Source organism: Zootoca vivipara, chromosome 1, assembly GCF_963506605.1.
Source record: "Zootoca vivipara chromosome 1, rZooViv1.1, whole genome shotgun sequence".
NCBI classification, from domain to species: domain Eukaryota; kingdom Metazoa; phylum Chordata; class Lepidosauria; order Squamata; family Lacertidae; genus Zootoca; species Zootoca vivipara.
Window position 1 is genome coordinate 16,840,266 of NC_083276.1, and position 13,432 is coordinate 16,853,697.

The following is a 13,432-nucleotide window of genomic DNA, read 5'->3' on the forward strand; positions in this document are numbered from 1 at the left end:
ATGTCCCCTTGCTCTTTTGATGCCTGAAACATCTCCTCTTCTGCTGCTTTCAAATGAGACTGAACCAAACCTCATTATTTCTGCCTAGCTTCTGGAAATGCTCCTGTTACTGGCACAAGCCTCCAAGGGTTGTGAGAGGCCTTTTCTGCTCCTGAGTTTGCTTATGCTGTGTGTGTGTGTGTGTGTGTGTGTGTGTGTGTGTGTGTGTGTGTGGTCTTTGTTGTATTAATGGATTCAAACTGTGAAATGCCCGCTTTGTTCCCCCGGGCATTGTTCTTCAGTTCTTGTCTTGACCTTTCTTCTTCTGCTGAGAGGAAACATTAGTCTAATTGTGAAGCTATCTTGCTTGACTTTAAAGGACTATCTCCTGGGAAGGTTAATCTCTCATTTTTGCCTCTCTCTCTCCTTTCCTCCCTTTAAAGATTCATCTTCTAACTACATCAGACAACTTGAAACAAAAGTCAAACTGCTAGAGGACGACAATAAACTTCTCTCTCAGGTAGGTGGGCTTTCGTAAGCATGTGGCGCTACCCTGGTTCCCTCTTCTGGTGGAGCAACGGCTGGTGTGGACCAAGAAGGACCTGAATTTTGACGGGAACGTACCTTCACTGGCTGATAGATGATCCGACCAGCTTCCTTGCTTTGCTAAGCATAAACTGAATTTTGAAACCCTGAAATTGAAAACTGTTAATCTGTTTTCACTTTATGGTTATGATTATTATTTAGACCTGGGATAGGGCCATGCAACTCAAAGAAATGAGGTGGGAGGGAGAAGGAGAGAGAGAAGGGAATGGCACCCACATTCCAGAAGCTAAATGGGCTGGCAGCATACCTGCCAAGTCTCCCGCAGAAAAATACAGGATTAACAGCAGCAGCGGCACCGGAAGTTGTCCGGCAGCCATCTTGGGGGTGGCCGCATCACGATGGCCATCTTAGGGGTGGCCATGCGGCCACTTCCAAGATGGCCGCCATGTGGCCACCCCTAAGATGGCCGCCGGGCATGCGTAGAAGCTGTTTCCGGCGCCAGTGGCGGCCATTTACTGGTGCCCATAGATGGGCAAACCGGCACCAGAATAATGGCTGCCGGCAGAAGCGGATTTAAGGGAGATTTACGGGAGAGGAGCTCAAACGGGAGAGCGCCGGAAATGGTAAGGAAAAACGGGGGTTTCCCGGGGAATACGGGGTACTTGGCAGCTATGGCTGGTAGCTGAATATTATTTCAGTACTGAAAATGGGGTAGTGTCCTCCACCCCACTCCAAGGGCAGCAGACTTGCCAATGGAGGTCCACAGCTCCATCAGCCAAGATGCTGAGGAAGACAGCAGGGGGCTTTCCCTGCTGCACCCCCCCCCCATTTTCCACTTGAGGCAGTTGCTTCACGCAGTTAGGCCTGGCTCTGCTCACTGCTGTACTATGTTCAAAATGAACCACAACTCCCATCAGGCCTGTGATTGGGGATGATGGGAATTGTAGTTCAGCAACATCTGGGGGGCAAGGGTTCCCCACATCTGTTCCAGTTATACATCTGTTCCAGAAACTAACTTCTTGGTTCTCAGGGGGCCGGAAATTGTATAAGACATTATTTTGAAGCAAGTGTTGTGGCTGTCTCTTAAATTTTAAAGAACTGAACTGGCTGGGATCTGTGTATCTTAGGAACATGTCTCACTATATAAACCTCCCCTCCCCCCTTTAAGATCTTCCCAAGAACCCCCTGCCGCTTCAGATGCCTCAAAGGCAAAATATTTGTCATCTGAGTCACCTACAGAGGAAACCCTCCATAATTGCTATGAATGTCCCCACTTTTTCTTATTAGTTTTAATGCTTTATTTTGAAGTTATAATGCTATATTTTAATGTTTCACTTTATCAGTTCTGTGCTGTAAGTATGTCATTACGCCAGATTGAATGTGGCCAGTTTTTATTTTCATGTAATCTGCTTCGGAGATAAATCAGGTGTAAATGGAGGAGACAGCTATCAGAAATGACAAAAAGAAATCCCCACCGCACCGCAGAGGAGTCCAAGGCATGTTCTGGAACACTGAGTAATGTTTTTATGTAGCACATCCATGTGAAACCTCCTTATGCCAGATCAGATCATTGCTCCACAGAGCCCAAAGCTATCTTATTGGAGTGGCCCTGAATCACCCAAGGCTTCAGGTGCTTCTTCCAGCCTTCTGAGATCCGATAGAAGTAGGTGCTATTGCGATTAATGGTGCTTACTCCCCAAATAATCTGTGGGAGGTTGGCATGTAAAGTTCATGCAATGTGCTGAAATGCAGGGCCTGATGGGTAGTTTGGAACTTTGAAATTCCGAGTCACGTGTTCCAGTAGTAATAATTGTCAGATGCTTTTATATTTATTTCAAGGAAGCCAATTTATTATCACTAAAATAAAATAAAAATAAAGTAGATGGGCTCTTTTGGCAGTGTGGCCTGTTGCCAGGTAAAACAAGCCATGGATCGGATCTTGGTGACTGGCAGGGCCCTGTTCAATATGCCCTTGGCCTGACTTTGTGTATGCTGCACACACAAAAAACCCAGAGGGTACTTTATCTGTTTGCCCCCCTCCTTTAACATATATACGAGGTCAAAAGCAGGATCAATAACTAATAGTTGAAAAGTGCATGGGCAATTACAAAAACAAGCAAACAGCAATCTGCCCTGTTCTTCTTCATAGCAGGTGCTGTTCGTTCTACAATTGGGCCTCTGAGATTAGGGAACCACTGAAGAAATGTTCCCGTTGGAATTTAGCAGATTTGTTTGTTTGTGTGTTTTACACTGAATAAAAAGCACTTTTTTAAAAAAATCCAGAAAACAAAAAGGCTGATGAACAATTTCAAGCCATGGCAGATCGGGGGGGGGGGCAGCCTTTGTTCACACAGATTGTCACATAGACAATGGAGCAAATTTGTTTTTTTCTGCCTAGCCCTAGAGCATCCTTAGCCAACCTGTTGCCCTCCAATGTTGTTGGACTACATCTTCCATCACACCCTGCCAGCACACTTGTTTTCTGTTAACCTAACACAATTAGGGGAAATTCCAATAGTATGTTGGTAGGCTGGGACCACTCTTTAAAACAACACCTTTTAAAAGAACTAGGTTGGTCAGGCCCCAGATTCCATCCTTGAGAAATCAAAGAAAATTGAACAAACCCTGCCTAGAAAAGAAGGGGCTTTGTAGTTAGTCTCGTTATGAAAATAATAATTACCCCCCCCTCCCAAATGATTAAAAGCATGCAGATCTAAAACGAATAGCCTGACAAACATTCATCAACAGTATCTCTTAACAACAGGTTCATGGCAGGTTCAAAGGAACCTCTGGAATGTATCCTTCTATTCACACGAGACTAGCATTCTGCCTTCTCATGTGTTGAAAGACTGCAGAGATGTCAGGAAGTGTGGAATGACGAGGTGCATTGAGAAATCCTTTGCTAACTTAATTTCACTCTCTTCTCAAGGAGACACAATGGGAGCCTTGACACATCACAGAGCATCAACCGCGCAGGTCAAGTGACTTGTTCCTGAGAGAGGCTTCTGGTAGCAAAGGGTCTTGCAGGGGGTGGGGGTTATTTGCAACAGGAACACTTTTTTAAAAAAAACAAAGCTTGCAGTATAGTTTTCAGCTAGAAGATCGAATTTCCTTAGATGAAGCAGTATTTTGCTTCTGTGTTTAGAACCTGGAAAGATGCCATAATCACCAGCGAGTCACTAATCTCTTAATGCATGGGCATTTGTTGGATACTTAGGACCTCAGATTTCATCACTCCGGGGGTCTTGTCTACACAACTTCCTACCAGCGAACTTGCCAAACGTCACTGAATGTCAGCATTCAAGGGTAAAAGCGTGCTGGGATCAGGCTCCAGTTCAGCCGGTGATCTTGTGAGCATCCAGTTATTCCAGGGGAAATTTGTCAGCCTTGAAGACAACTCATCTCTCTCTCTTTCTCTATCTCTTGTTTGTGCTGGCTTCTAATCTAGGAACAGTCAAAGCCAAACATCAACTCCGTATGTGTTGTTAACAGGCAGGGCTCAGAAGGATAGATGAATCTGTAACAAGAGTCCTGCAGCATCAGACCAAATCATCCTGTTTGCAAACTGGCCAACCAGATTTGCATGGAAGCAGGGTTTGAGTGTAAGAGCACTCTCCTCGCTTTTGCTTCCCAGTAACAGATATTTAGAGGCACATTGCTTTCAATACTGGAGCCCTTGTGGCTGGTAGCGTTTGGTGCCCTTGTGGCTGGTAGCGTTTTACTGCCTCACCCTCCATGGAGTTGTCCCATCTCCTTTTAAAATCTGGTGCCCAGATCACAAGAGCTTGCACTACATCAATATTAACTGCAGTTTAGATAACAACTTTGCTCATGACATACCTTACAGTCTAGGGTCGGGGGAAATATAGGATGGGGGACACCTGACTTGCTACCAGTACATGTGAAAAGGTTCTAAGGGTCTTGGCGGATGTTATATGTATTTAGCATACATAACGCTCAATACATATAGCATTACATCTGTAAACTCTACAATGCTATCTTGCATTTGAGTGTACCTTATGCTTTCATCTCTGAAAACATGACTATCTTTTTGTTGCAAAGGAAAAAAGAACCCGAGAAGTACTTGGGAGCAGGGGAAATTATTTGCTTGAATAGGGCTAATTGTAATGATATGGTTTGTGCAATATCTGCTTTAGCGAGTTTACTAAGTCCTGCATGTCTTCTCATTTTCAGATTGGTTGGGGGTTCATGGCATCTATTGGTTTCATGGCCAACACTTCATCCCTGTTGTGTTGTTAAAGTTTGAATTTTACCCAATGAAATAAAATGCAATGTAAATAAGTGTTTTCCTTTGGCTTGACAGCTCCCCGTCATTCAGCAAGCTGAGAGAAAAATCCAGCCCACCCAAACATCTGGAGTGGGATCCATAAGGGCCTGAACTATACACCAAAACACTACTCATCAAATTTGCAGATGACACCAAACTGGGAGGGGTAGCTCATGCCACAAAAGACAGAATCAGAATTTGAAATGACCTTAACAGATTGGAAACCTGGGCCCAAGCTACAAAATGTTATTTCAGTAGGGACAACTGTAAGGTTAAGCACTTAGGCAGGAAGAACCAGATGCACAACTATAAGATGGGCAACACCTGGCTTACTAGCAGTACATGTGAAAAGGATCTAAGGGTCTTGGTGAACCACAGCATGAGTCAACATGAGTCAACAGTGTGATGCAGCAGCAAAAAAGTGAATGCTATTCTAGGCTGCATTAACAGAAGTATAGTGTCCAGATCAAGGAAAGTAATAGTACCACTCTATTCTGCTTTGGTCAGAACACATTTGGAAAACTGTTTGCAATTCTGGGCACCACAGTTTAAGAAGGATATTGACAAGCTGGAATGTGTGCAGAGGAGAGCAACCAAGACGATCAAGGGTATGGAAATCAAGCCTTACAAGGAGTGCTTGAAGGAGCTGGGTATGTTTAGCCTGGAAAAGAGGAGACTGAGAGGAGATATGACAGCCATCTTCAAATATTTCAAGGGCTGTCACATGGTGGATGGAACAACCTTGTTTTCCCCTGCTCTGGGAGAGTAGGACCTGAACCAATGGCTTCAAGTTGCAAGAAAGTGGATTCCAACTAAACATCAGAAAAAACTTTCTGACAGTAAGAGCTTTTTGACAGTGAAAGGGGCTCTCTCTCGAGAGGTTGTAGACCAGGCATCCCCAACCTGCAGCTCTCCAGATGTTTTTGGCCTACAACTCCCATGATCCCTAGCTAACAGGACCAGTGGTCTGGGATGAGAAGAATTGTAGTCTAAAACTTCTAGAGGGCCGATGGTTGGGGATGCCTGTTGTAGACTCTCCTTCCTTGGAGGTTTTTAAGCAGAGGTTAGATGGCCATCTGTCCTGGAAGTTTCAGTTGATATTTCTGAATTGCAGGGGGTTGGACTAAATGACTCCTGGGGTCCCCTGGACTGTCTCTATTGCACAAGATGGGTTGGGTGGGATAGCAAAATGTGTAGCCTGCATTCTATGAATCAGAATTCTGACCCTGAATTAATTTGTGCAGACTAAGTCTAAAGCATGCTGCTTTCACATGCTGCTTTCACGACTGCTATCCGGTCTTCATGTATTCTTACTGAAGATTGCAGAAAACCCCATTAAGCAGAGGCAGCAGCCGCAGAGCAGCCTGGTTTTGTGGATTGAGCCCTTTATCTGTGCAGCTCAGTCCTGCGCAGGAAGACATCTAAAAATAGTATTGTGCTAACGCATTTACCTCACTGGTTTGTCATGTTCAATTCGGGGAGAAATCGCAGATGAGTCACAGCAAATTCCATTCTTTAGAACTATAAAATGCACGTCGCTATCTGTGGTTTTTCCTCTTCCATGCTCCCTGTAGTTCCCACCTTGCAGGTTAAGAAACAAGGCCAGGCTTCCCATTCCTCTGGGGGCTTTACATCACTACTGGCAAGGGGCCATAGCTCACTGGTAGAACACACATGCAGCATTGCAGAAGGTCACAGGTTCAGGTCCCAGCATCGCCATGTAGGGAAGACCCCTGTATAAAATATTTTAGAGCCACTGCCAGTCAGCACAGTGCATCAACCAATGGTTTCCTGCCTCCTCACTGTAGGGCAGCACTGTATGCATAGCTGCCAAGTCTCCCGTATTCCCTGGGAAACCCCCGTTTTTCCAGCCGTTCCCAGCTGGAAAAACGGATTTCCCCCCCCCCCCCGGTTTACTTACCGCCCGGGGGAGGCTCCTTCTGCGCATATCTGGAGTCTCTGGACATGCGCAGAAGTGATTTCTGGCGCAGCGGCCATTTTGGAACTGGGCGGAGCATGCTCAGAAGCGACTTCCGATGCTGCTCTGCCCAGTTCCAAAATGGCTGCAGCGCGACTTCCGGTCTGCCGATCCCTTATTTTTCCAGCAGGAACTTGGCAGGTACGACTGTATGTCCCATGATGTTCAGCGCAAGGACCATTCCCAGCAACAGATTTGGGGAGTGTAATGTTTGTCATTGTAAAATAAATAAGCGAACTTGTAGGACACCAAATTAAAAGGACAGCAATTTGACTTTTTGAATATGAAAAAGGAAGAGGCAGTATGCCTCTGAATGCCAGATGCTGAGAATCACAAGTGGGGAGTCTGCTGTTGCGTTCTGGCTTGCGGGCTTCCCATAGGCATTGAGGTTTGCTGCTTTGGGAAGAGGAACCTGGACTAGATGGGCCACTGGCCTGAACCAGCAGGGATCGTTCAGATGTTCTTAGGATACATTTGGTATTTCTCACCTTAGATATCGCTTGTGTTAGATACGAGAAAGTGCTGTTAGAATCATCCAACCATAGATGTGTAGAGTTGGAAGGGACCACAAGAGTTATCATCCAGTCCACCCACCTGCAGGGACACGGCTGGCACTGTGGGTTAAACCACTGAGCCTAGGGCTTGCCGATCAGAAGGTCGGCGGTTCGAATCCCCGCAACGGGGTGAGCTCCCGTTGCTCGGTCCCAGCTCCTGCCAACCTAGCAGTTCGAAAACACGTCAAGTGCAAGTAGATAAATAGGTACCGCTACAGCGGGAAGGTAAACAGCATTTCTGTGTGCTGCTCTGGTTCGCCAGAAGTGGCTTAGTCATGCTGGCCACGTGCCCCGGAAGCTGTACGCCGGCTCCCTCGGCCAATAACGCGAGATGAGCGCGCAACCCCAGAGTCGGTCACGACTGGACCTAATGGTCAGGGGTCCTTTTTCCTTTTACCACCCACCTGCAATGCAGGATTATTTTCCCCAACGCGGGGCTTGAACCCATGAGCCTGAGATTAAGTGCCTCACGGCCTGCCTGAGCCACTCTGAACATTCAGTAATAGTAATGCAAATGAATGAGGTGGCATTTTGCATCTTTAAATTTTTATACCCTCTGGTCATGACAGAAGGTGAGTCTTTCCCATGATGCAGCTGCCAGAACTTTGTTGGGAAACAGTAGCACCAAAGTCCTGGAATCATGGGGTGATAAAATATGAAGTAATTCTGGAAATAGACCTATTCATATCTATGGATTTAAGACACTTACAGCAAATCTATTGATAGCAGTGGTTTTATTCTGAGGATGGCTAACATCGGATGTCACACACACATTGTTTGCTCTAAAATGCCAAATGTTGGATCAAGAAACCTTAAAAATAGATTTCAAACCTTCTTGTCACCTTAACAAAGTGAACCTGTGCAAAACACACACACACCATTCAATAAAAAAATCCCCAGAGCAGTTCCTAGGTCACCAACATAACTATCCTAGGTAACATGATGGGAGAAAGTGTGGTCTAGTGAAACAGGGGTGGAGAATTTTCTCCGCCTAAGGTCCAAATTCCATCCAGGGCATTCCATTCTGAGAGGGGGTGTCACATGCCAGTGGTGGGTGGACTAAGAGGCAGGAGTGATTGGAGCAATGAGACTGAATTTTCCCTTTGTACAGTTGGCTACTTTCTGCACACATCCCCACGTCCCCTCTCTGCTCTCTATCCAGAAAAGCAAGAGGAAAATACTGCAGTTTAAGAAACCCACTACAGCAGGCATCCCCAAACTTTGGCCCTCCAGATGTTTTGGACTACAATTCCCATCATCCCTGACCACTGGTCCTGTTAGCTAGGGATCATGGGAGTTGTAGGCCAAAACATCTGGAGGGCCGCAGTTTGGGGATGCCTACACTACAGCCAAGCAAAAGTGTTTCAGGGTCCAAAGTGAGGGAGTGATGGGTGTTGTCTGCAGAAAGTGACAAAGCTCATTTGCATGTCCTCATTTGGCCCTGGGCTCCAGATTCCTCACCTGTGCAGTAAAATAAGGTCTGCTCTACTCTTAAGGAGAGTTTGGAGCCTGGTTGTACAACCACTGTACTTAACAATAGTGATCACTGTGCAATTTGTGTGGTGGCCCATTTCCCTCTGTCTACACATACAGAATTGTGATTGCGTCCTGCCCTTTTACATAAGGTTTCAAGCTTCTCTAAGCTCAAAATCAAGACTTGAAGGGAGGAGTGTAATTCTTGCTTGTTTCTTTTGAAACAAGTGCATACATTTTTCAGCCCCTCAGTTTCGGTTCCATGCGCTCAGCTTTGCTCCCATGCTCAATAAGGGGATCGGCTGTCAAAATATCAGTGCGAGCTTCTAGCCTCTATTCAGAACCAGCATGCCCAGAGGATTTTCCAGGTCAGAGATTGCTTCCACGTTCATTGGTTGTCTCTGACCCGGGAAAGAAAAGCCCAGATTTCAGTGGGGCTCACATTTCAATAGCAAGCCAGCAAGATGAGAAATGGGGAAGGAAGTTTGTCACCAAGATCATGAAAGCTTTGAGTGTCGTGTCCTGCAGTGCTTGTAACAGATCTGAGAGCTAGGACTTGGGGGATTCGCATTTTTGCATTTAGTGGATTCAAGTTGCATGACTCTTCTTTTTTTGCCTCTGTCTTAGTGCTCTGAACTTGTCACCTGCCACCTGTTGCTCTCCTGCTCAACCCTCTGTGTGAGGCTTGACTCATTAGCAGGTTGCGTGTCATGCAAGTAACTTCCACAGTGGGAAAAAAACTTCCTGCCGTGTCAGTCCATCACAGCTAAAATGAGACATAGAGTCCTGTAGCAGCTTAAAAGCTAAGAAGCATTGTGTTAGTCTGCAGAGGCTTCATCAGATGCATGAAGGGATATCCCCATTTTACACCATGATGAATTGGTTAAGTTTTTAAGGTGCTGCAGCAAGGATAAGGAACAAATTAAGACCAAAGACCTCATTTCTTCAGGGCTGACTTGGAGGAAGTGAGTGGGGCCAGCTCTCTACATGCATTTCTGCCAGCTGGGATGCATGTGGCACTGTGGTCTAAACCACTGCGCCTCTTGAGCTTGCCAATAGGTCAGCAATTCGAATCCCTGCAACAGGGTGAGCTCCTGTTGCTCCGTCCCAGCTCTTGCCAGCCTAGCAGTTTGAAAGCACACTAGCACAAGTAGATAAATAGGTACCGCTGTGGCAGGAAGGTAAACAGCATTTCCGTACGCTCTGGTTTCTGTCATAGTGTTCCGTTGCTTGAAAAGCCCGGAAATCTGTCTGTGGATAAACGCCGGCTCCCTCGGCCTGAAGTGAGATGTGTGCTGCACCCCATAGTCGCCTTTGACTGGACGTAACCTTCCAGGGGTCCTTTATCTTTACCTATCCATACTACATATCAGACATAACACATGCACCCACATCCATTCTCACACGTAGCAGATACATAACACATAATTACGTAAGTATTCACACATACGTACACACAGACAAACACACCCAGACTCTCTCACACACACTTATGTTTATTTATAAAACATTTATATTTATATCCTTTAGGGACCCAGGAGGCAGCTAATAGGAGCACCTGCTCCCTCTAATCATGGATACAATTAATCTAATCATGGATGCAATTAAACCACAGTATAAGCTGTGGGCGAGGAACTTCCAGCCTTGTGGACCAGACCTCTATTATTTGGCCCTTGGGATTCTCTCCAGGCCTTCACCGGCCCTGTTGTGCATCCTCCTTGAGTGTTTTTGCCTGGCTGGAATGTGGCCTTGAACTGCGACAAAGCCCCTTGCTTGCCTGGATGGAGGATGGAGGAATATGTGCATACTATGCGAGCATTAGAATTACACCCACTTCTACCTCTGGCCCAGCCCAACCCTCGCACATGACCCATGAAATATTGTGCACAAGGGGGTGTAGCTCTCAGGCTGAAAAAAATATTCCCCACCCTTAAAATAAGCTGATAAATAATAAAAATGCAATATATAGTAGAAACGTCCAGTCCGGCAGAACATTGTTCAGCCTGGTCCTCAAAGTGCTTTGAACACATGGGTGTTTTGATGTGCTCCCTCCTGATAATGATGGAACCAGCTGAACCACCCTGGGAAGTGACTGCTACAAACTTGCCACCACCACTGAAAAGGCCCTGTCTTGTGTCAAAGGCCCCTTATGTTGTTAGAATGAGAAGGGAAGGGGTTCTATGTGCATACCTGACTGGATCTCTCCCTTTGTGTCAGAGCCCCATCCCACAGTGGCTGGATACATCATCCTTTGGCAGCAGGGACTTGTCATTGTCACCAGGCACATCCCAACCTCCCTGTTGGTGAGGGGTGCTTGTGTGAACACCCCCCCACTTTCACACATGAATTGCATGAAGAGGTTCCATGTTATTACATGGGTAGTGGGCCTGCACATCTGGCATGGACGTCTGCAGTGGGGAAGCCTACAAGAGAATCCTAATGGACAAAGGGCTCCAACTCCCAGAGAAAGTAACATGTACTGTATAGAGATTTGTAGATGTCCTATTCTGTCTGGTCTGGCAAAGGAGCCCACAGAGCAAGGCAAGCCAGGAATTTCAGTACCACGGAGAGCTCCCGAGTGAGCAACTTGTTCCAGCAATGGTTGACAACAAACCGAGCATTCTAAAGCCTCTGCCTCCCAGACCACCTCTCCTAGGCTGCTCCATGGCCTCCCTACTGTTGCGTTCACTGCACAAATACTGTGGGTGGTATTTGGTTCCTCAGGCTCTGATGAGTTTGGTGCTTTTGGAGGTTGTTCTGTGGACTCCTGTCTGTCAGCCTCAGGCGAATCTCCGGCATTAGGCTCAGGGACCTGGATTTCGTCTAGCTCCTTAGCTGGTGACTCTTTCATAGTAGGGTTCCCTGCTGCAGATATCTGCACTCGGTATAGGAGCAAGGCTGAAGAAATGTGTGGGGCAGTTCCAGCAATGTGGCCCTTTTTGATCACATGGAGCTCCTTTCATGCAATGAACACACAAAGGGGCAAGTCAGTGTTTTTATGTGACTTCATGCACCTAGTCACATGGGCAGCCTATGTGCCAATCAGCTGCTTAGCCAATGTTTCCTGAGGCTAGGATCACATTTGGATCTGCCAGGTGTAAGGAGGAGGTAAGCCCTTTCCTTCTCCCCCAACAATAACTAGATTATTTCTTTTGGAGCCATGTTAGAAGCCATTTGCGGTTCACATTAGTTTTGCTTGTGTCTTTTGCGTAGGTCTCTCATTAGCGATAAACAGTAGTGCCCCCTCCCTCCCTCCCTCCCTCCAAGACCCTTTTCCAGTTTGTGCTTGTTAGCTTTGTAATGTAGCAATTATATCCTCAAGGAGCCACGCACGTATCTCCCACAAGTAACATGAAATTGCAAATCTCTCCTTATTTCCCCCAAGTCCCCTCCTGTTTGTGGGGGTGGAAATTGTTATTATTTTAATGCACGATACCACAAGGCCAATTTCGAGCAAATGACTCAGAACGTGGAGGAGGGGAGGGGAAAAAAACCCCACAGTTTCCTATGCTCAGCTTCTCCTTAGTATACAATAAGGTAAAATATTAGATAGGCTGTAGCCTGAACTGCTTTGTCGTATGATGTTTTGGTGTGTGTGGACTCATACGGTACTATTGTTTTTGTTCTTGTTTTAAATTGTGTGTCCAGGCATTCCAAATTCTGCGACTTGAATAGATTATACAAATTGAGGATAATGCACATAACTTTGCGTGAATTCTGCAGGGTTTTTTTTTTATAAAAAAAATAACAATCATATAAACACTATTTGTTCACTGAATGGTCCCAGGGTAGAATACATAAAACATAACAAATTAAAATAATATATGGTACATTAAAACCGTTAAATTAAATGAAAACCACAAAACTGAAGAAAATCACAAGAGCAAGAACACAGCAGTATAGAAGGAGGGGACACACTCACGCAACAGCCTGAGTACAGAGATCCTCCACCCAATAATGGTGCAAGAGGGAAAGGCACCAGGCAGCCTAGGAGCCACCACAGAGAAGGCTGTGTCATGCATCTCCACCCCTCAAACCACACAAACACTTGGTACCACTAACAGGACCTCTCCTGGGCAGGTTGGCTTAGTTACTTTAGTTTAACCTAACAGCACAAGAATAGCTCTGCTTGATCAGGGCATTGGCCCATCTAGTCCAGCATCCTGTTCTCACAGTGGCCAACCAGACTCCCATAAGAAGCCTGCAAGCAGGACCTGTGTGCATCAGCACTCTTCTCTCCCATGTTTTCCAGCAACTGGTATTCAGAAACATGCAGTTTCCGGCAGTTTAGCAAGCAACTATGCAAGTGCTGCAACTGGGCCATCGGCAGCCACAGTCTACAACTATTATTTACATTTGCATCCCACCTATCATCTAAGGAGTTGAGGGTGATGTGCATGGTTCTTCTCTCCGCAGTCCCCACAGTCCTCGCAGCAAATAGGTTATGCTGAGAGAGTAGGACTGGCCGAAGGTCACTCGGCGAGCTTTGTGGCTGAGTGGGAATTCTCAAACCCTACGGCCAGCTCGCTGCCTGCGCTTGATAGGCAATAAGGTGCTTTCCATTCGGAAGGTGTCGTTGTGGTCCAACTGGATCACCCAGTCCATGAGAATTTT

At 46.2% G+C, this 13,432-nt stretch overlaps 1 protein-coding gene across 3 annotated transcripts in view; it reads left to right on the top strand.

Annotated features, from left to right (window-relative positions):
* The window catches only part of CCDC85C (coiled-coil domain containing 85C), a 173,337-nt gene that overhangs the window by 114,307 nt on the left and 45,598 nt on the right, over positions 1-13,432 (top strand). For all 3 annotated transcript variants that reach the window (XM_035106294.2, XM_035106276.2, XM_035106287.2), the window contains one exon: positions 423-499. In XM_035106294.2, the coding sequence (XP_034962185.1) occupies positions 423-499 (77 nt within the window). The remainder of the gene's footprint in view (positions 1-422; positions 500-13,432) is intronic.